Here is a 20,726-nt window from a genome sequence, read left to right as displayed (position 1 = left end):
TCAAAGGCCAGACATGGCAAATTACTGGCGCAGACAGTCCACAGAAAAATATACCGTCCAGAGTGGGGAACGTTGGACTAATTTGATGAAGTAATTCTTCCAGTTCAAACGCAGAGGCTGAGAAATCATGAAAGTGCCGGTGTTGCCGGAGGGATACTTTGAAACATTTACTCCCTCACGTGGAAATATGCATCTTTTGGTTTTCTTGTGTAGTTTTATACTGAAGACATTTCTGTTTTAATGTGTCGTAGGAGTGAACTGTTAGCATGCTGCCTATGTAAAGTCGAATTTTGGATGGGATCTGTGCTGGGATCAGTGGTGTCGGCTAACTCGTGCATGCCTAATTAGAGCAGGCACTATCTACAGGCTCCAGGTCAGCTGATTAGCTTAACGTCTTTAGCGAGTATCACTGAACGGGTTGCCAGACGTTCAATTTTTCCAGCCTGTTACTCGTAATAAGATCCCGCTGTTATAGTCAATCACACCTTGCAATTGCTCCTCTTGCACAAATAACATAGTTGAGAGAGCTATATTATATTTGACACAGTGGTTTTCTTTCACTGTAGGCTGAGTGCTATTCTGCCGGTGCTTCTATATGTCTAGTCGCTCTAGAATATTCCTGGATATTCTGTGACCTAAACAAGAGACCTACCTCAAATGACGTCCTACGGAAATTTGAACCAATTGAAGCATGGGCGTCAGGATTTATAAAACCCCTAAATTACCTAGATGACATGTATCGTATTAGTCTTTACAATATTGCTCACGTCTTACTGTGTTTTTGCACAACCATTCATACTGATCCCAAATCCAATATAATTTCCTCCTCTTCCTCCTCGACATTCCTCCGTTGGAGAATAGCTTGGAGCTCTTGCTGCCGTGTCTAGACAATAAAGCCCTTCATAAAGTCATGGCCCGCACTTCCTCTTCCCTGCCTTTGGAAATGTTTCATGAAAGTTTAATCAGCTGCCTGGCCAGGACGTTCGGCTCAAAGGCCCATCCTAGGCACCTTCTCCAGCTGTTCTCACTCTGCTCTTTCTTTCCTCCTCTGTTAAGTGTTTTTGTCTCCCCTCTCTCCCTCCCTCCTTTCTCTATTTTCTCTGTCTGAATAGTCAATTCCTGGGATCATCAACTAGATTCAGCCATGGGACGATCTTTTCTTGAGAGGATGGTCGAGGGGCTGGAATATAATTACAAATCATTTGTAGACTGCAAATTCATTGCAAGAAGCCCAAACAGATATAATATTTGACTAAAACAAAATCATTTTAAATCTTGCTTACATTTGTATACAATCTGTGTGTCTCTGTACTATGCACGAGAATACTTGGGAAGAGATTTCCTAAATCACTGATTTCCTGGTGTTTTTATATTCTTATATCCAACAATGAAAATAATTTCTGCTCAGAAAACTTGAGGGGCAAGTTTTCTCCCTACTCTCTTTCCCATATCCCTCTATTCTCTCGACCCCTCAATTCTCCATCTCCCCGTTTCGTTCTCCCTCTCTCTCTCCACAGAGAGCAGGATCCAGATGGTAGGTCCAGATGTCCCCGCTCTGCTCCTGTCCTCCCTGTGCCAGCCCTGTTTATCACACACAAACAGAGAGAGAGAGAGAGAGAGGACGGAATACATAAACAGAGGGCCTGAAGGGATGAAGGGGGAGAGTAGAGAGAGAGGTAGAGTGCTGCAATGTTAACCCTGTCAATGTTCTTTGTGTGTGTGCATGCATGTTGCTCTGTTTGTGTCACTAAATGCCTGTGAGTGTCAGTACTCAGTACTTACATTCTTGATTATCAAGGTGCCTGAACAATTCCCTAAGCTCCACTCAGTCCTGGACTGACACTATGATAAACATAACCTATGGAGAGGTCATGTGCATTGCTATCGCGATGATGATGGGGTACAGGCCGATGTTCCAGCTAGGGCCGGGACAATACCAGTATCACCATATTTATTTCCATGGCAAAAATGTAAATACAAAGCAGACCAAACTCTTTGGTCATTTAAAAACCTGCTGTATGCTGGGCTGGTGAAAAGTAGCCAATTAACACTCCGGAAAAGACAATCCCCACAAACCCATACCCCCACCCTTACCTGCACACACACACACCCTCACCCCCATCCTCACCCGTACACCCGTACACCCCACCCTCACACACACCCCACCCTCACCCCTACCCCCACCCTCACCCACACACACACCACCACCCGTACCCCCCACCCGCCCTCACACACACACCCACCTTCACCCTTACCCCCACTCTTACCCCCCCACTCTCACCCTCACACACACACCCTCTCTCTGCTTCACCAGGGGATGTCAAAGGTACAGCCTTGAGGAAATAATATTAAAAACAATACAGAATCTAATAGGGCTTTCTCTCTCTCTCCTCCTTGGTCGCAGGGAGCAACTGAGACTGTTAGAGCACTGTGGACCAGCACCAGAGAAGAGTACTGGAGGACCAGACGACCACTACTACCCCTGAGCCAAGCATCACCTGGCCATACACTACCAACAAACACCGTTTGGAGAAGCAGGTATTGTTTTTCCTGAAGAGGGGTGAAAGGCTAAAAGGGGTGTGGATGGGTCATCCTTTTCGGTTCTTTTCTTTTGGGGGGCATTATTTACATCTGGAGAGATTGATATGAGAAGTATTCTGGTCTTTACCTTTGATCTTGTGCTGCGTGCCAGTTTCGGTTCCAAAAAGGACCAATGCGTTCAAGAGATCTAGCAGTATTTTCTGCAGTTTGCTGCGGTCTTGCAGGGGTGTGAAATTCAATTACAATTACAACAGGTTTTTGGTAGTGTACTCACAGATTTTTTCTTAGTTAAATGTCTCCCTTGAAAAGTATGTTTTGAAGTTTGTTAGTGGAAAGAAATAGTGCAGTAACAGATTGATTATGATAGCAGTGCAAGAGTTTATAGAAATGTGTGTGGTCATACACACATCCTTAAAAACGTAGGTGCTGGGCTAAAGAATTAAACTTGAAAAGAACAGAGCATAATGAATATGCTCCCAATTTACCACCTTTTACAGGCAACGGTTCAATCCAGCACTGAACTTTGTCAGGTCAAAAGCAGGTGGTAAATTGAGAGCATATTCAGTGTGCGGGCCTCTGTTCTTTTCTTGTTGAAGAGTTTATTCCATAATCAGTCTCTTGTAAATATCCATAGATACGGTTGGAAAATCTGCAGAGATAAAAACTGCATCATGTTTGATATTCCAATGCCAGACATAGTTGTGCTTTCCAGAGCCTTGTAGTTTTATGTAGACACAGGGCTTGTTTAACACAGCTGTAACTGAGCTGAATGTCCTCTGATCAATGCTGGAGAGAAGTCAATTTCATTTCAGCGCAGTCATCAAGTAGAGCTGAACCCAACTGAAGCCCGTTCAAACACAGTCCTTTAACTAATTAACATAGCTGGCTTTGACTGGAAACCTCTTCCAGGAAATTCACATTATCATACTCCTCCACATGTTTCCTTTCAGATCGTCAAACAGGAAAGTGGCCAGCATTTGTTTTCAAGCCTGTTTTGTTCCATTCTGCAACATAGTGAGAAGCCCTGAGTCACAAGTCAATACAGTGAGATTCTGAAAACTTTGCCATTAAATCAATAGTAATGTATAATGAAAATCCTAATGGATGGATTCCCTTGTGGTGCATATCTGCAGTCTAATCTTTCATTTGATTAGAGACATCTGATTTCCATCAAGACAAGGTAAAACATGACTGAAGTACTGCCAAGTTGCTGTAGTGGGTTTGCAGTGCAGAACACTTCATTAACTGTTATTGTGTGTCGATTTCATGCACATTTCTCATGACCAGTTTTACTATATAGTTACTGCTGATGTGTAAGTGCCTCTAAAGAGAAACAGATTATTTTTTAAATAAAATGTAACCCTTATTTTATAATGTAAGTTGACTGAGAACACATTGTCATTTACAGCAACGACCTGGGGAATAGTTACAGGGGAGAGGAGGGGGGATGAATGAGCCAATTGGAAGCTGGGGATGATGTGTAGGTTTGGAGCACTTGACTCTGGCAATGACCACACCTTTCTCCATCTTTATTGATATACCAGCTCTGCTAGACTGCTACCACTATAGAGTGGTGGGCGTATGCCGAGGGTGTCTTTTCAACAGCAAGGTGTTTTGTGATGGAGATGGAGGTCAAACAAACTGTAGACCGTTATCTGAGAGCATGTCAGATGAGATGCTGTATATGCCAAACCAGAAACTCACATATTTTCGTTATATAAGTGGACATGACGTAAACAATATGCATCACTGATTTGCAACTTCCAGGGTTTTGAAAACAGTTTTCTATTTTTGAGTGTGAGCAACATGGTGTCTGTTCCCATTGAGGTAAAATAACCTGTGAGGAGATAGGCACCGTGATTGATGCACAGTCACTGTTCATTCGTTTACCTTGCGTTTTACGCTTTGACCTTTGAAGTGTAGTCAGTTTAAATGTGTTCGGGATTTAAGGTAGCTAAATTCTCTTAAGGGGTTAGAGTGTTTCTACCTCTCGCATTGTGTTGAGGAGTGACTGTATTGTGCGCAAGCAGCTTGCCAGACACGAGACGATCCCTATTGGTCTCTCGTGGCACATCTTGGATCAAGGCTAGCTCCAACCTGGACAAGCCAATCAGATGGGATTATCTCAAGGTATTAGGTGGGCCTATGGCAGCTTCAAAGGAAATGAGAATGAGCAAAACAAAATAACCTACCCACCCCAACTTAACTAGCTAGCCCAACCCCAATGCTAACTTGAGAAACCTTTGCCAACCCAGTCTACACCTTTTAAATCCCCTTATTTTCACTGTAACCCCACCCCATTAAGTCTCATGTCTGGACAGACCGATGTGTACTTAATTGTACTGGGTTTGATGTCTTTTAAGGTCAGAGTCTGATTGTGTCCGATTGTGCTAGAAGATTGTTGGGTGGGTCCGCATCAGAAAGGATTTAAACAAATCTGAATCATTAGCAAAAGCCAATTTGTTCCCACAGTGTATTTGTTTACAGTTCTCTGAATTCCAATTCAGAGAACTGTCAGAAAGAACACCAAGGACTGAAAGACATTGTCAAAGCCATACGTAGGATAAGTAGGATAATCCTATTGTCGGGAGTTGGCCCAAAAGAGGGCCATCATCATATCCCTTATCATGCCAACACAAGGAGACACTGTGACCATATTTCTCCTGGGTTTTTATGGCCAAGTCACTATTATGAGGAACACATGGATTGCTATTGCACCATTCTGCACAGAAAAATGAGATGAAGACGTAGATTTGTTTCTTTCAAACAGAGTTGAGTTGTTCCATTCAGACATCGCTGCCTGATTAGCGCTAAGAACATTAGAGATCTCAGCAGGACATTTACCTGAAGGACATAAACAGAGAGATGGTGCCAAGGGCCAACTGTGGGAGAACAGGGAGTGGACAGAAGGGTTTGGGTGGTTTCATAGTGAGTATAGGCCCGTATTAGCCTGAGCTACTGAAGTGGGCAAAGTCTCAAGGCCTCAGCTACCACACCGCCGCAGGCTTAACAGGGAAAAAGTCACTGCATGGATTATGACCTCTGATTACAGGCCTCTGATTGGCCGAGAGGAACTACAGTGTGACTGTCAATGAAGGGTTCCCACCAACTGAATGAAGACACCGATGGTACAAATACAGGGGAGGTGAGCGGTGTTTCTCTGAGTTTGGGACTGCAGTTGCAACCACATTTCTTGAGCAAGGCAGAAACAGGGCGCATAGACAGACTTTGGAAAATCACTTGAACTCAAAGGTACGTGTGGTTCTAGTGGACGATTAAATTGGGTTTCCAGTTTGAGGAAAAGTAGGTATAGATGGGACTTTGCTTGCAAACTAATGGTCACAAAGACAATGTGAGTTCAGTTTTGGGAGGTGACAGTTGAGGCAAATTGAGTGGCTAGACCTTTATTTGGCGATTTTCTGTGTTCATTTGTACTATACTGTAGGTCATCTTGCACTGAAAAGCCAGAACTTGTGAATGGCTTTGAAGCTTTGAACGAGTGAGGCTCTGGAGAGATTCCAGTTATGGTCTTTACGGCAGTTTGCTTAACAGGAATTTCACATTTGACAAATGTGATAAGTAATTGTAACTTTTCCTGACCTTGGCCAAACTAAATACTAGCAGCTCTAGTTATGGTCAGGTGGAAAGTTTAACCCAACAGTTGGGTCTCTAAGGTTAGGGGCATGGACACATGGTGTTCCATAGATCTTTGGCCCCATACAGTGAGATACGCGGTGCCAGGGGCCCCAGAACCAGGTGAGCGGGCCACATCTTTGAAGTGGGCCCAGCCATGGCATAACCAGGCCTGTTGAAAATGAGTTCCAGACCAACGTGTGGAGCACACACCAAGAATTTAAACCAGCACCAGATGACAGTTGAGAGGAATCAAGCATTCTGGGACAGGATGGGTGGATGTGCTATTGCAGAGTTTAGATGCCACTGAGTTATTGTCTGCCTCTGTCAATCTCTTTGTCACTTTGGCTTCTTGTCTCGCTATCATCCCCAGTTCCTCTTTTCTCCATGTTTTTCCTCTACTATGTAGGTTAATTCCACTTTCTCTGTCATGATTGCGTGGAGAATGTAACTGCTTTTATATGCATCTGTGTACTGTATGTATAAATGCTTATATGGCATTCCACGGCTAGGTGTGTTGGTGGGCCTTTTAATTCATTACCAATGTCTGGTGTAACAGATTGTGCTTCATCCACTACAGAGTCAGGTGGATTTGGTTTGCTCTGTGTTTTACTCCTAAAGGAGCACACAACCTCAGCCCAACCTCAACTGCCTCCTGCATGTGCCAATTTTACAGATTAGCATCCAATCAGAAGTATTCGTGTAAGGCCATTTGTTGACCTGGCAGTGCATCCTGTCCTTAAGAAAGCTTATAATCTCCCATGGACCCAGTGGACAGCTGGCCTGACCGCATGATGTGCCAACGCTCATTAACTTCATGTAAACTCGAATGCTAATGACCTTGTGTCAATGCAGAAGATTTGAAGCTAGCTACAGCTAGTTTGGGCTAGCCATTGATGGAAGGCCTGGCAGTTTTTTCAATAAGGGACTAAATTAATGAGACACCTGGAATCGTTGTTGTTTACATGTGAATGAACTTAAGGCAGCTTAATGAACACTTGCACGCTTAATGCACCATGTCCAAATAAGCTCATCTGTACTTGAAAGCACTTAATCTAAAATAAGGTGAGAGGAAACGAGACTCGCCTATAAAAAAAAACAGGATAGGTCCCAATGAAGTGCTAACGCCTAGTCCTCAATCCGGTCCATGTTGAGTTATCTTGGAACATGCAGAGATCATCATCTGTGTATTTGGATCGGTGTGTTTGTTCAACCACGTTCTTGATCTTGTCTTCAGGGTTTGTGTCTGTGCCGGTATCTGTGTCTGTGTTTTGCATAAGAGTCAGTCTCATCTCATGTGTTTTCTTTCTCCTCTACCCCAGGCTGAGTGTTAAGATGGCGCTTCTCCTGGCCCTTTCCTCCGTCCTCCTTCTGGTCGGTCCGGCTCTGGCACAGAGCCCGGACATGTCCTACGAAGACTACATGGCCCAGGTACAGGCCTGTCCCAAAGAGTGCCGCTGCCCGCCCAGCTTCCCCAACGCCGTCTACTGCGACAACAAGACTCTGAAGCGCATCCCCACCATCCCCCCACACACCTGGTATCTCTACCTGCAGAACAACCTCATCGACGTACTGTCAATAGACGCTTTCCGCAACGCCACGCAGCTCCGCTGGATCAACCTCAACCACAACCGCATCACCAGCGAGGGCATGGAGGAGGGTGCCCTGGCCGCCATGCTCCGCCTGGTCCACCTCTACATGGATGACAACCTGCTGAGCTCCGTCCCGGCCAACCTGCCCTCCAGCCTGGAGCAGCTGCGCCTCTCCCGCAACCGCATCTCCAAGATCCCCGCCGGGGTGTTCTCAGGTCTGGATCGGCTGACACTGCTGGAACTGCAGGGGAACAAGCTCCAGGATGACGCAGTGACCGAGTTGAGCCTGAAGGGCCTGAGCAACCTGGTCCAGATCAACCTGGCCAAGAACCAGCTTACCACCATGCCCCTGGGCCTCCCCATCACCATCACCCAGCTCTTCCTGGACAACAATGCCATTGAGAAGATCCCCGCTGACTACTTCAAGGGTCTACCCAAGGTGGCCTTCCTCAGGCTCAACCGCAACAAGCTGGGAAACGGCGGGCTGCCCAAGAACGTGTTCAACATGTCCAGCATCCTGGACCTGCAGTTGTCACATAACCAACTAACTCAGGTTCCTATGATCCCCTCAGGCCTGGAACACCTCCACCTGGACCACAACCAGATTAAGAGTACGTTTTTGACACTGTTCTAGTTTCATTGATACATTGACTGACTGCCTGTATGGTTAACTGATGATTGTTTTTAAATCCAGATAATTGTATTATTATAATCAGTGGAAAATGTCTTTGATGAGTTGTAGGACTGTTTTGCTAAGATGGTGTATTTGCAATTGCAGGTGTGAATGGATCTGATATCTGCCCTGTGTCGGCTGATGCTCTGGAGGGCTATGCCACTGAGACCGCTCCTAAACTCCGCTACCTCCGTCTCGATGGCAATGAGATCAAGCCACCAATACCCAGAGACCTTATGGTGTGCTTCCGTCTCCTCAGGTCCATCGTCATTTAAGAAATACACTTCCACCAGCCAATCGCATCTAGCTATAGTCTCCCGGATCCAAGGGCAGATGATTACTAACGAATGGAAGTGACTATGCTAATCTATATGGATTTTTGATCTGTGGACTACTCATTTGCATACTTATGTTGAGAACCACATATTAAACGCCAGGGTTGGGGTCAAACCAAACTCGGTCAATTTAAGAATTAATGCAATTAATAGGTCAATAGAAAATAATGGGCCATTTTCAGTTGTTGAATTGAGTCTCCTGAATTGGTAGAATGGGAATGGAATTGACCTCAACCTTGTTGGGGGAAGGTCACCTGACAATCTGTAGATAGTGTGATTGGACTGCACTACTGTCTTTTGACCACTAGTTGTGCCTTATGTTAGTCCTATAGTCACAAGTGCTTAATGCAACAGTGCAGTATGTCTAAGTGTGCTGCTTCAATACAGCACACATTGGTCTGAAAGTGGTAGAAAACCTTGAAATTGTGTTTTTCCAAAACTCTAAAAAAGACAATAATTTACTATGACAATGTGATCGGGACAAGATAGGAGGAATATTGTTTATAAACAGTATGTATTTAAGGCATGTTGAATCTTCTGATGACTCATTGTCCCCATTCGCTTTCTTTGAATGGAAGATCATCTTTTGTGAATACCAAACTAATACTTTTTAAACATTTTATACTGCTCCCCTCTGACAGAATAACTTGAATTGATGATATCAGACTTGAAACCAAATTAAATGCAAATTATTTTATTTTCAAGTTCTCTGTGAATATGAATATGTTGAGGTAACTTTAGACACATGCTATTCCACACAAACATGCAATTGTTTGCTCTTTCACATTTAGCTCATTTATTTAATTGTCTGTTTTTCACTGAATTCACTGAATTCTTGATCACTGTCTCAAATGTGAAATTCCATTTTGTACTCAATGGGTCAATCTTTTTGCAGTCATCTTACATATTTTGAAAATGCCAAAGCAATTTTGGAATGCTTACATTTTGTTAAGAATATGTTAAGTTGTGAATTCCTTACACAGTCAATAATTTAAATAAAACATTTTTCTGGAAAAACATTAAATGAAGGAAGAAATATGTTACATGAATCACCTTCACTTCTATAGACACACTCACAAACACACACACAGACAGATACACACAGACAGACACAGACAGAGAGAGACTCAATCACACTAAGTAACAAACACACACACAGACAGAGAGAGACTCAATCACACTCACACAGACCTAGAAACCACACATTCTTTGAGTGCATATTTGCGGTAGTCTCTATGACTTACTGCTTAATAGCTGGAGAGCTAAGATCTCCCAGAATGCACTTCCACATGCACCAAGGAAGCAGTGCCAGAGGAAGACCAGAGAAAACAGTGAGTCTCAAGCTGCTGGCCTGGTAATGATATCATGAAGGTGTTGTCACTTTATGGTCTCTCTCAGGACACATTTCCACCATTCTGCTATAGCCAATGTTTGGTGACCGATGGAATCGACAGTAGTCAGAATACTATTCTTGCAGGAATACCACAACAGTGGCGAACACACTCAGTAATGCAACAACGTGCAAGAATTGACAGGGATTATTATTGTGTGCCAGAAGCAAGCATTCCTCATGTCAGTTGTGATCAATCACTCTCGCTTCATATCGCCTTCTTCAGAACTTTCTCTCCCTCTCTAAACCTCTCTTTCCTTTTCATGGTTGGTGTTTTTAATTGATTGTAGCTTTATATTTTAGCTGGTAACAGTCTCAGATTGAAATATTAATAAATTAACCACCATCATAAACCAATCCCTTCTCAGAATCATGCTGGGGTTAGTAAAATCAGAACTCCACCTGACCATAGCTATACACTGAATGCACAAAACATTATGAACACATGCTTTTTCAATGTATTTATTTATTTTATTTATTTCACCTTTATTTAACCAGGTAGGCAAGTTGAGAACAAGTTCTCATTTACAATTGCGACCTGGCCAAGATAAAGCAAAGCAGTTTGACACATACAACAACACAGAGTTACACATGGAGTAAAACAAACCTACAGTCAATAATATAGTAGAAAAATAAGTCTATATACAAAGTGAGCAAATGAGGTGAGATAAGGGAGGTAAAGGCAAAAAAGGCCATGGTGGCGAAGTAAATACAATATAGCAAGTAAAACACTGGAATGGTAGATTTGCAGTGGAAGGAAGTGCAAAGTAGAAATAGAAATAATGGGGTGCAAAGGAGCAAAATAAATAAATAAATAAATACAGTAGGGGAAGACGTAGTTGTTTGGGCTAAATTATAGATGGGCTATGTACAGGTGCAGTAATCTGTGAGCTGCTCTGACAGCTGGTGCTTAAAGCTAGTGAGGGAGACAGTCATTGGCAGCAGAGAACTGGAAGGAGAGGCGGCCGTAGGAGGAATTGGCTTTGGGGGTGACCAGAGAGATATACCTGCTGGAGCTCGTGCTACAGGTGGGTGCTGCTATGGTGACCAGCAAGCTGAGATAAGGGGGAACTTTACCGAGCAGGGTCTTGTAGATGACCTGGAGCCAGTGGATTTGGCGACGAGTATGAAGCGAGGGCCAGCCAACGAGAGCATACGGGTCGCAGTGGTGGGTAGTATATGGGGCTTTGGTGACCAAACGGATGGCACTGTGATAGACTGCATCCAATTTATTGAGTAGGGTGTTGGAGGCTATTTTGTAAATGACGTCGCTGAAGTCGAGGATCGGTAGGATGGTCAGTTTTACGAGGGTATGTTTGGCAGCATGAGTGAAAGATGCTTTGTTGCGAAATAGGAAGCCGCCACATCTAAATTTAACTTTGGATTGGAGATGTTTAATGTGAGTCTGGAAGTAGAGTTTACAGTCTAACCAGACACCTAGGTATTTGTAGTTGTCCACATATTCTAAGTCAGAACCATCCAGAGTAGTGATGCTGGACGGGCGGGCAGGTGCAGGCAGCGATCGGTTGAAGAGCATGCATTTAGTTTTACTTGTATTTAAGAGCAGTTGGAGGCAACGGAAGGAGAGTTGTATGGCATTGAAGCTCGTCTGGAGGGTAGTTAACACAGTGTCCAAAGAAGGGCCAGAAGTATACAGAATGGTGTCGTCTGCGTGGAGGTGGATCAGAGACTCACCAGCAGCAAGAGCAACATCATTGATGTATACAGAGAAAAGAGTCAGCCCAAGAATTGAACCCTGTGGCACCCCCATAGAGACTGCCAGAGGCCCGGACAACAGGCCCTCCGATTTGACACACTGAACTCTATCAGAGAAGTAGTTGGTGAACCAGGCGAGGCAATCATTTGAGAAACCAAGGCTATTGAGTCTGCCGATGAGGATGTGGTGATTGACAGAGTCGAAAGCCTTGGCCAGGTCAATGAATACGGCTGCACAGTATTGTTTCTTATCGATGGCGGTTAAGATATCATTTAGGACCTTGAGAGTGGCTGAGGTGCACCCATGACCAGCTCTGAAACCAGATTGCATAGCGGAGAAGGTGCAGTGTGATTCGAAATGGTCGGTAATCTGTTTGTTGACTTGGCTTTCGAAGAGTTTAGAAAGGCAGGGTCGGATAGATATAGGTTTGTAGCAGTTCGGGTCAAGAGTGTCCCCCCTTTGAAGAGGGGGATGACCGCAGCTGCTTTCCAATCTTTGGGAATCTCAGACGACACGAAAGAGAGGTTGAACAGGCTAGTAATAGGGGTTGCAACAATTTCGGCAGATAATTTTAGAAGGAAAGGGTCCAGATTGTCTAGCCCGGCTGATTTGTAGGGGTCTAGATTTTTCAGCTCTTTCAGAACATCAGCTGACTGGATTTGGGAGAAGGAGTAATGGGGAACGCTTGGGCGAGTTGCTGTGGGGGGTGCAGTGCTGTTGACCGGGGTAGGGGTAGCCAGGTGGAAACCATGGCCAGCCGTAGAAAAATGCTTATTGCAATTCTCAATTATAGTGGATTTATCGGTGGTGACAGAGTTTCCTATCCTCAGTGCAGTGGGCAGCTGGGAGGAGGTGCTCTTATTCTCCAAGGACTTTACAGTGTCCCAGAACTTTTTTGAGTTTGTGTTGCAGGAAGTACATTTCTGCTTGAAAAAGCTAGCCTTTGTTTTTCTATCTGCCTGTGTATATTGGTTTCTAACATCCCTGAAAAGTTGCATATCACGGGGGCTGTTCGATGCTAATGCAGAATGCCACAGGATGTTTTTGTGTTGGTTAAGGGCAGTCAGGTCTGGAGAGAACCAAGGGCTATATCTGTTCCTGGTTCTACATTTCTTGAATGGGGCATGCTTATTTAAGATGGTGAGGAAGGCATTTAAAAAAATAACCAGGCATCCTCTACTGAAGGGATGAGGCCAATATCCTTCCAGGATACCCGGGCCAGGTCAATTAGAAAGGCTTGCTCCCTGAAGTGTTTCAGGGAGCATTTGACAGTGATGAGTGGAGGTCATTTGACCGCTGACCCATTACGGATGCAGGCAATGAGGCAGTGATCGCTGAGATCTTGGTTGAAAACAGCAGAGGTTTATTTAGAGGGCAAGTTGGTTAGGATGATATCTATGAGGGTGCCCGTGTTTACGGCTTTGGGGTGGTACCTGGTAGGTTCATTGATAATTTGTGTGAGATTGAGGACATCAAGCTTAGATTGTAGGGTGGCTGGGGTGTTAAGCATGTCCCAGCTTAGGTCACCTAGCAGCACGAGCTCTGAAGATAGATGGGGGCAATCAGTTTACATATGGTGTCCAGAGCACAGCTCGGGGCAGAGGGTGGTCTATAGCAGGCAGCAACGGTGAGAGACTTGTTTTTAGAGAGGTGGATTTTTAAAAGTAGAAGTTCAAATTGTTTGGGTACAGACCTGGATAGTAGGACAGAACTCTGCAGGCTATCTCTGCAGTAGATTGCAACACCGCCCCCTTTGGCCATTCTATCTTGTCTGAAAATGTTGTAGTTAGGGATGGAGATTTCAGAGTTTTTGGTGGTCTTCCTAAGCCAGGATTCAGACACGGCTAGGATATCCGGGTTGGCAGAGTGTGCTAAAGCAGTGAATAAAACAAACTTAGGGAGGAGGCTTCTAATGTTAACATGCATGAAACCAAGGCTATTACGGTTACAGAAGTCATCAAGCACCTGGGGAATAGGAGTGGAGCTAGGCACTGCAGGGCCTGGATTTAACTCTACATCGCCAGAGGAACAGAGGAGGAGTAGGATAAGGGTACGGCTAAAAGCTATGAGAATTGGTCGTCTAGGACGTCTGGAACAGAGAGTAAAAGGAGCAGGTTTCTGGGGGCGATAAAATAGTTTCAAGGTATAATGTACAGACAAAGGCATGGTAGGATGTGAATACAGTGGGGGTAAACCTAGGCATTGAGTGATGATGAGAGAGATATTGTCTCTAGAAACATCATTGAAACCAGGTGATGTCATCGCATGTGTGGGTGGTGGAACTGAGAGGTTGGATAAGGTATAATGAGCAGGGCTAGAGGCTCTACAGTGAAATAAGCCAATAAACACTAACCAGAACTGCAATGGACAAGGCATATTGACATTAAGGAGAGGCATGCTTAGCCAAGTAATCAAAAGGGTCCAGTGAGTAGTGAGGTCGGTTGCGGTCATGGCGATTCAGACAGCTAGCCGGGCCATGGGTAGCAAGTTGGCAGAAGATGGTCTGTTTTTAGCCACCTCGTGCGTTTCCGTCGGTAGAGTAGTGGGGTTCCGTGTGGTAGAGGGGACCAATCCAATTGGCAAAAATAGTTATAGTTATAGTGGCCCAAGAAAATTGGCCGATAGACCTATTCAGATAGCAGCCGATAAGACAGCTAACAATTAGCTGGCCGCAGATGGGCGTTCAGATTACGTCGCAACAGAGGGGCCAGTTGGATAACTCCCTCGGGCAGATAACGTCGGTAGCCCAGTCATGAAGGCCCGATGGGGCTCCGCATCGGCAGTAAAACGGGTCCGGATAGGTGATTGTAGCCCAGGAGTGGCTGATGGAACTCTTCAACTGGCCAGCTCCGGAATAATTGATGCTAGCTCCGGGACCGACGTTAGCCAATAGTCACTCGGATAGCAGCTAGCTAGCTGCAAGATCTAGGTGTAAATGTCCAGAGCTTTAGGAGTAAATGTCCAGAAAATAGGTCCAGTTGTTAGGTCCAGAGGGTTTTTTTGTTCTTTATTTTGGTTAGGCCAGGGTGTTACATTGGGTGGGCATTCTATGTTCTTTTTCTATGTTTTTGTATTTCTTTGTTTTGGGCCGTGTGTGGCTCCCAATCAGGCACAGCTGAAGATCATTGTTGTTGATTAGGAGTCACACATAAGTGCATGTTTTTCTGTTGGGGTTTTGTGGGTAATTGTTTCTGTTAGTGTTTGCACCTGACAGGACTGTTGGCTGTCGGTTTTCTCTTTTCTTGTTTTTGTATAGTGTTCACGTTGTTCAATTAAATATTAAATGATGAACACTAACTCCGCTGCACCTTGGTCTTCTCTCCAGTACGACAACCGTGACAGAATTACCCACCACAAAAGGACCAAGCAGCGGAGGAAGGAGCAGCACCAGGAGAGCAGCATGATGGACTCATGGACGTGGGAACAGATACTGGACGGAGAGGGACCATGGACTCAGGCTGGGGAGTATCGCCTCCCGCAGTGGGAGATCGAAGCGGCGAGAGTGGAGAGGCGATGGTATGAGGAGAGAGAGCGCAACAGGCACGAGAGGCAGCCCCAAGATTTTTTGGGGGGGAGGCACACGGGACAGTCGGCGGTGCCGAGGTCGGAACCAGAGCCAGTCGGGTTGACGTTGGAGGTGAGCGAAGGGTGGAAAGCAGAGACAGTGAAGGAGTTGATGGGGAGATTGGAGGAGAGAGAGATGAGAGACCTGCTGGTTTGGTGTGTAAGGCACGGCATTCGCCCTACGGAGCGTGTCGGTGAATTGATGTCACCTGAGTCAGTTCTCCATACTCGTCCTGAGGTGCGTGCTGGCCGTCTGTTGAAGACTGTGCCTGCGCCCAGAAACAGGCCTCCTGCATGTCTTCCCAGCCCTGCACGTCCTGAGCCTACGCCCAGAAACAGGCCTCCTGCATGTCTTCCCAGCCCTGCACGTCCTGTGCCTACGCCCAGAACCAGGCCTCCTGCATGTCTTCCCATCCTGGTCAAGCCCGTGCCTCCTCCTCGGACCAGTCCTCCAGTGGGTCTCCCCATCCTGGTCTGTCCTGTGCCTGCTCCAGTGGGTCTCCCCATCCTGGTTAAGCCTATACCTCCTCCTCGGACCAGGCCTCCAGTGGGTCTCCCCATCCTGGTCTGTCCTGTGCCTGCTCCACGGACCAGGCCTCCTGTGGGTCTCCCCATCCTGGTTAAGCCTGTGCCTCCTCCTCGGACCAGGCCTCCAGTGGGTCTCCCCATCCAGGTCCGTCCTGTGCCACCTCCCAGGACTAGGCCTCCAGTGGGTCTCGCCAGTCCAGAGCCGCCCGCCTGTTCGGAGCTGCCAGAGTGGCCCGCCTGTTCGGAGCTGCCAGAGTGGCCCGCCTGTTCGGAGCTGCCAGAGTGGCCCGCCTGTTCGGAGCTGCCAGAGTGGCCCGCCTGTTCGGAGCTGCCAGAGTGGCCCGCCTGTTCGGAGCTGCCAGAGGGCCCGCCTGTTCGGAGCTGCCAGAGTGGCCCGCCTGTTCGGAGCTGCCAGAGTGGCCCGCCTGTTCGGAGCTGCCAGAGTGGCCCGCCGGTCCGGATCTGCCAGAGTGGCCCGCCGTGCCGGATCTGCCAGAGTGGCCCGCCGTGCCGGATCTGCCAGAGTGGCCCGCCGTGCCGGATCTGCCAGAGTGGCCTGCCGTGCCGGATCTGCCAGAATGGCCCGCCTGTCCGGATCTGCCATCGCCGCCCGCCAGCCGGGCGCAGCCAGGGTCGTCCGCCAGTCGGGCGCAGCAAGGGACACCCGCCAGCTGGGCGCAGCCATCGCCGCCCGCCAGCCGGGCGCAGCCAGGGTCGTCCGCCAGCCGGGCGCAACAAGGGTCGCCCACCAGACCTTCGGCGCGGCCAGGTGCGCCACCTAGGAGGGCGAAGCCAAGGGTGGGGCAGAGGCCACGTCCCGCACCTGAGCCGCCGCCGTAGGATGGCCCACCCAGAGCCTCCCCTTCAGTGTCAGGTTTTGTGGCCGGAATCCGCACCTTGGGGGGGGAGGGGGGGGTACTGTAACGCCCTGGCCATAGAGAGGGATTTTTTGTTCTTTATTTTGGTTAGGCCAGGGTGTTACATTGGGTGGGCGTTCTATGTTCTTTTTCTATGTATTTGTATTTCTTTGTTTTGGGCCGTGTGTGGCTCCCAATCAGGCACAGCTGAAGTTTGTTGTTGTTGATTGGGAGTCACACATAAGTACATGTTTTTCCGTTGGGGTTTTGTGGGTAATTGTTTCTGTTAGTGTTTGCACCTGACAGGACTGTTGGCTGTCGGTTTTCTCTTTTCTTGTTTTTGTATAGTGTTCACGTTGTTCAATTAAATATTAAATGATGAACACTAACTCCGCTGCACCTTTGTCTTCTCTCCAGTACGACAACCGTGACACCAGTATGCTCTGGTCTGAATCACGTTGTACAAAACTGCCGATAGCTTTTTGAGCTAAGGGATAGCTGATGACCGCCAACCGTGGTTAGCTGAATTCTAACGTTAGCTAGTGAACTCGCTAACTTCTGGCTAACTTCTGGTGTGGATTTCAGATTTGAGGTAAATAATACTTTTTTTTTAATTGGTGAGGCGGGTTGCAGGAGAGTGTTTTGAAGTTGAGTTTTTAGAAAAAATATATATAAAAAGATATGTGAAGAAAATATGTAAATATATATATACACGGGACACGACAAGACGAGGACAAAGGACGTCTGACTGCTATGCCATCTTGGATTATAAAATGACATAGACTGACCAGGTAAATCCAGGTGAAAGCTATGATCCCTTATTGATGTCACCTGCTAAATCAACTTCAATCAGTGTAGATGAAGGGGAGGAGCCAGGTCAAAGAAGGATTTTTAAGTCTTGAGACATGTATTGTGTATGTGTGCCATTCAGAGGGTGAATGTTCAAGAGAAAAGATTTAAGTGCCTTTAAATGAGGTATGGTAGTAGGTGCCAGGCGCTCCAGTTTGAGTGTGTCAAGAACAGCAATGCTGCTGGTAATTTTTACGCTCAACAGTTTCCCATGTGTATCAAGAATGGTCCACCACCCAAAGGACATCCAGCCAACTTGACACAACTGTGGGAAACATTGAAGTCAATATGGACCAGCATCCCTGTGGAATACTTTCAACACCCTGACAAATTGAGGCTGTTTTGAGGGCAAAAGGGGGTGAAACTCAATATTAGGAAGGTGTTCCTAATGTTTTGTACACTTAGCGTATGTCACCATTCCTGGTAGCAGGTGTAGCACGATTCCCAACGATTCCCAATGATTCTAAACGATTCCAAACAATTCCCAGCATTCCAGCGTAGTTCAATTTCAATCACTCAGCGAAAGCTCCAGTTACTTGGGGAGAAAGAAAGAGATAGGTTTGGGGGGTCGAGTGAAAATTGAGGCCAGAAAACCAGAAACGTAGGATTAAACTGACACATGAAAGGAAGTAAGGTACTTCCAGTCTGTTGTCTACTGCTCCGGCCTGGGTGGAAGTAGGAATAGCAGGTCCTAGGTCAGTTTGTATTTCCCTCCTATCGGTTTAACATTAGGAATTAGAATTGAGTGAGTTGACCCTGGATCTGCATTTAATCCCAACCTCTGCCTGCATTGGGCCTTGACTGTGCTGCACCAAGACCTAACCACAGATACAGGATTTGATTTCCCAGTCCAAGTCTTGAACAATAAGAATTGAAGATAAAACTTACCTGTGGTTAGGAGGAAACAACAATAGGAATTGAAGATAAAACTGACCTGTGGTTAGGAGGAAACAACAATAAGAATTGAAGATAAAACTGACCTGTGGTTAGGAGGAAACAACAATAGGAATTGAAGATAAAACTGACCTGTGGTTAGGAGGAAACAACAATAGGAATTGAAGATAAAACTGACCTGTGGTTAGGAGGAAACAACAATAGGAATTGAAGATAAAACTGACCTGTGGTTAGGAGGAAACAACAATAGGAATTGAAGATAAAACTGACCTGTGGTTAGGAGGAAACAACAATAGGAATTGAAGATAAAACTGACCTGTGGTTAGGAGGAAACAACAATAGGAATTGAAGATAAAACTGACCTGTGGTTAGGAGAAAACAACAATAAGAATTGAAGATAAAACTGACCTGTGGTTAGGAGAAAACAACAATAAGAATTGAAGATAAAACTGACCTGTGGTTAGGAGGAAACAACAATAGGAATTGAAGATAAAACTGACCTGTGGTTAGGAGGAAACAACAATAGGAATTGAAGATAAAACTGACCTGTGGTTAGGAGGAAACAACAATAGGAATTGAAGATAAAACTGACCTGTGGTTAGGAGGAAACAACAATAGGAATTGAAGATAAAACTGACCTGTGGTTAGGAGGAAACATAGCTGAGCGATACCAGTGTATGGAGAGCTGAGGCCGTTCTCCTCCAGGCAAGGACTTCCTTTCGGCAGCGTGCTAACAGAGGCTCCTCACAGAGGCCCCATTATGTTCTGGGACCCCGTAGATTCCTCACCACACATGAAAGCCGCACATGCCAGAGTTTCACCTTATGAAAAGGAAGACAAACATTTCTGAGTCACACTGCAGGTCTGATTAAGCCACGCACCCCTCTAGAAAAATAAAGGCTACTCTTGTTAGGGATAAAGATATTTTGTCCATTTGGGTGCTTCTCTCTCTGTCCCTCTCTGTCTCTCTCTCTGTCCCTCTCTGTCTCTCTCTCTCTGTGTGTGTGTGTGTGTGTGTGTGTCTATCTGGTGTCTGTTGTTATAGCAGGTTCTCTATGTGAGTGAGTGTGTGTGTGTGTGTGTGTGTGTGTGTGTGTGTGTGTGTGTGTGTGTGTGTGTGTGTGTGTGTGTGTGTGTGTGTGTGTGTGTGTGTGTGTGTGTGTGTGTGTGTGTGTGTGTGTGTGTGTGTGTGTGTGTGAAAAGTTTTCATGGTACGGGGTGGGTGCACAGCCCAAGTCCGAGTGACCAAAAGCAGTCCGCTCCCCTCCGATCATTCTCAGTGCCTACCTTCACACACGCAAGGTAGGGCACACTGCTCTGGTCTGCCAGAGCACGCACACCTAAACACACCTACACATACACACCGATACACACCTACACACACCCACACATACACACCTATACACACCCACCCTCTCTCTTCCCAGCACCCTGAGCAACCTCTCACCATTGGCCAGGTCCCCTAGCCCTCAGCATCTCCATCACGGCTGAAGGGACCATTCAAGAAAACAGGAGACAGAGGTAAGCCTTCTGGGTGCGATCTTCACTATGGGCTATGGGTTTTAGTATGCAGGATTTGCAAGGCTCTCTAGCAAAATGAACCCCTCTAAAAAGTGCTGTTCACAGGGGTTTGTGCAGTGCATGGACACATTGGCTAATTGCTGATAGAGGTTTTGATATTCCATTTTTTTATTGCTTTGGGATTTTTACATCTATTCTTGGTTTGGATGTCTAGTGTTTGATAATATCAAGTAATTATATTTATTTATTTATTGAGTGTTTCCCTATTTCTTGCTTAGTGCACAACTGGCTTGGTAATTGTGACCGTTCAGGTATAGGTGAGCAGGTGACTTCGAGGAGTAGAGACGGCACTTTTGACACGTCCTCAATTGGGACCTTAACATTTGATCCGATGTCAAATTTCATACTGAACAGAGCAGTGGTTGACATACTTTTTAGGGATGAAGTTACGCACATTCTTGATTGGATCCTTTCGTTGGATTGTTAGCGCGTTGTATCAAGAGTTTTGATCCCTTCTAATAACCATTGTGGTGACAGGGAAATTGGCACCCTGGATTGGAATCAGCAGGTTGAAGAGATTGGAGATATTATATTTTTATACAATTTACAGTAATTGATTGTACTTTTGGCTC

General features: G+C 46.0%; 2 protein-coding genes across 4 annotated transcripts in view; both read left to right on the top strand.

The window, feature by feature from the left end:
- Positions 1–1,669: 1,669 nt before the first annotated feature.
- Positions 1,670–9,883, top strand: LOC106609038 (keratocan). 3 transcript variants are annotated; one of them, XM_014207377.2, is made up of 4 exons: positions 1,670–1,676; positions 2,405–2,538; positions 7,497–8,377; positions 8,545–9,883. In XM_014207377.2, exons 3-4 carry the CDS (start codon positions 7,510–7,512, stop codon positions 8,712–8,714), a joined length of 1,038 nt encoding a protein of 345 aa, XP_014062852.1. In that variant the 5' UTR covers positions 1,670–1,676; positions 2,405–2,538; positions 7,497–7,509; the 3' UTR covers positions 8,715–9,883. The 3 variants fall into 3 exon arrangements, with proteins under 3 accessions (XP_014062852.1, XP_014062853.1, XP_014062851.1); XM_014207378.2 differs by lacking the exons at positions 1,670–1,676; positions 2,405–2,538 and adding an exon at positions 3,553–3,721 and having other exon boundaries at positions 8,545–9,882; XM_014207376.2 differs by lacking the exons at positions 1,670–1,676; positions 2,405–2,538 and adding an exon at positions 5,666–5,793 and having other exon boundaries at positions 8,545–9,881.
- A 9,904-nt stretch (positions 9,884–19,787) lies between these two features.
- LOC106609040 (collagen alpha-2(I) chain) overlaps positions 19,788–20,726 on the top strand; it is a 24,596-nt gene continuing 23,657 nt past the window's right edge. Inside the window, exons 1-2 of the mRNA XM_045722219.1 lie at positions 19,788–19,875; positions 20,001–20,094. The gene's annotated coding sequence lies outside the window, so the exon portion shown is untranslated. The remainder of the gene's footprint in view (positions 19,876–20,000; positions 20,095–20,726) is intronic.

This window comes from Salmo salar, chromosome ssa07, assembly GCF_905237065.1.
Source record: "Salmo salar chromosome ssa07, Ssal_v3.1, whole genome shotgun sequence".
NCBI lineage: Eukaryota > Metazoa > Chordata > Actinopteri > Salmoniformes > Salmonidae > Salmo > Salmo salar.
The sequence above is the reverse complement of the archived record's forward strand: the minus strand, read 5'-3'. Positions and strand labels throughout refer to the sequence as shown.

Bases quoted from the DNA above. Each gene is read 5' to 3' on its own strand.
- LOC106609038 (XM_014207377.2), top strand. From the start codon at position 7,510: ATGGCGCTTCTCCTGGCCCTTTCCTCCGTCCTCCTTCTGGTCGGTCCG. The intron at 8,378-8,544 runs GTACGTTTTTGA...TTGCAATTGCAG, and splicing joins GGACCACAACCAGATTAAGA to GTGTGAATGGATCTGATATC.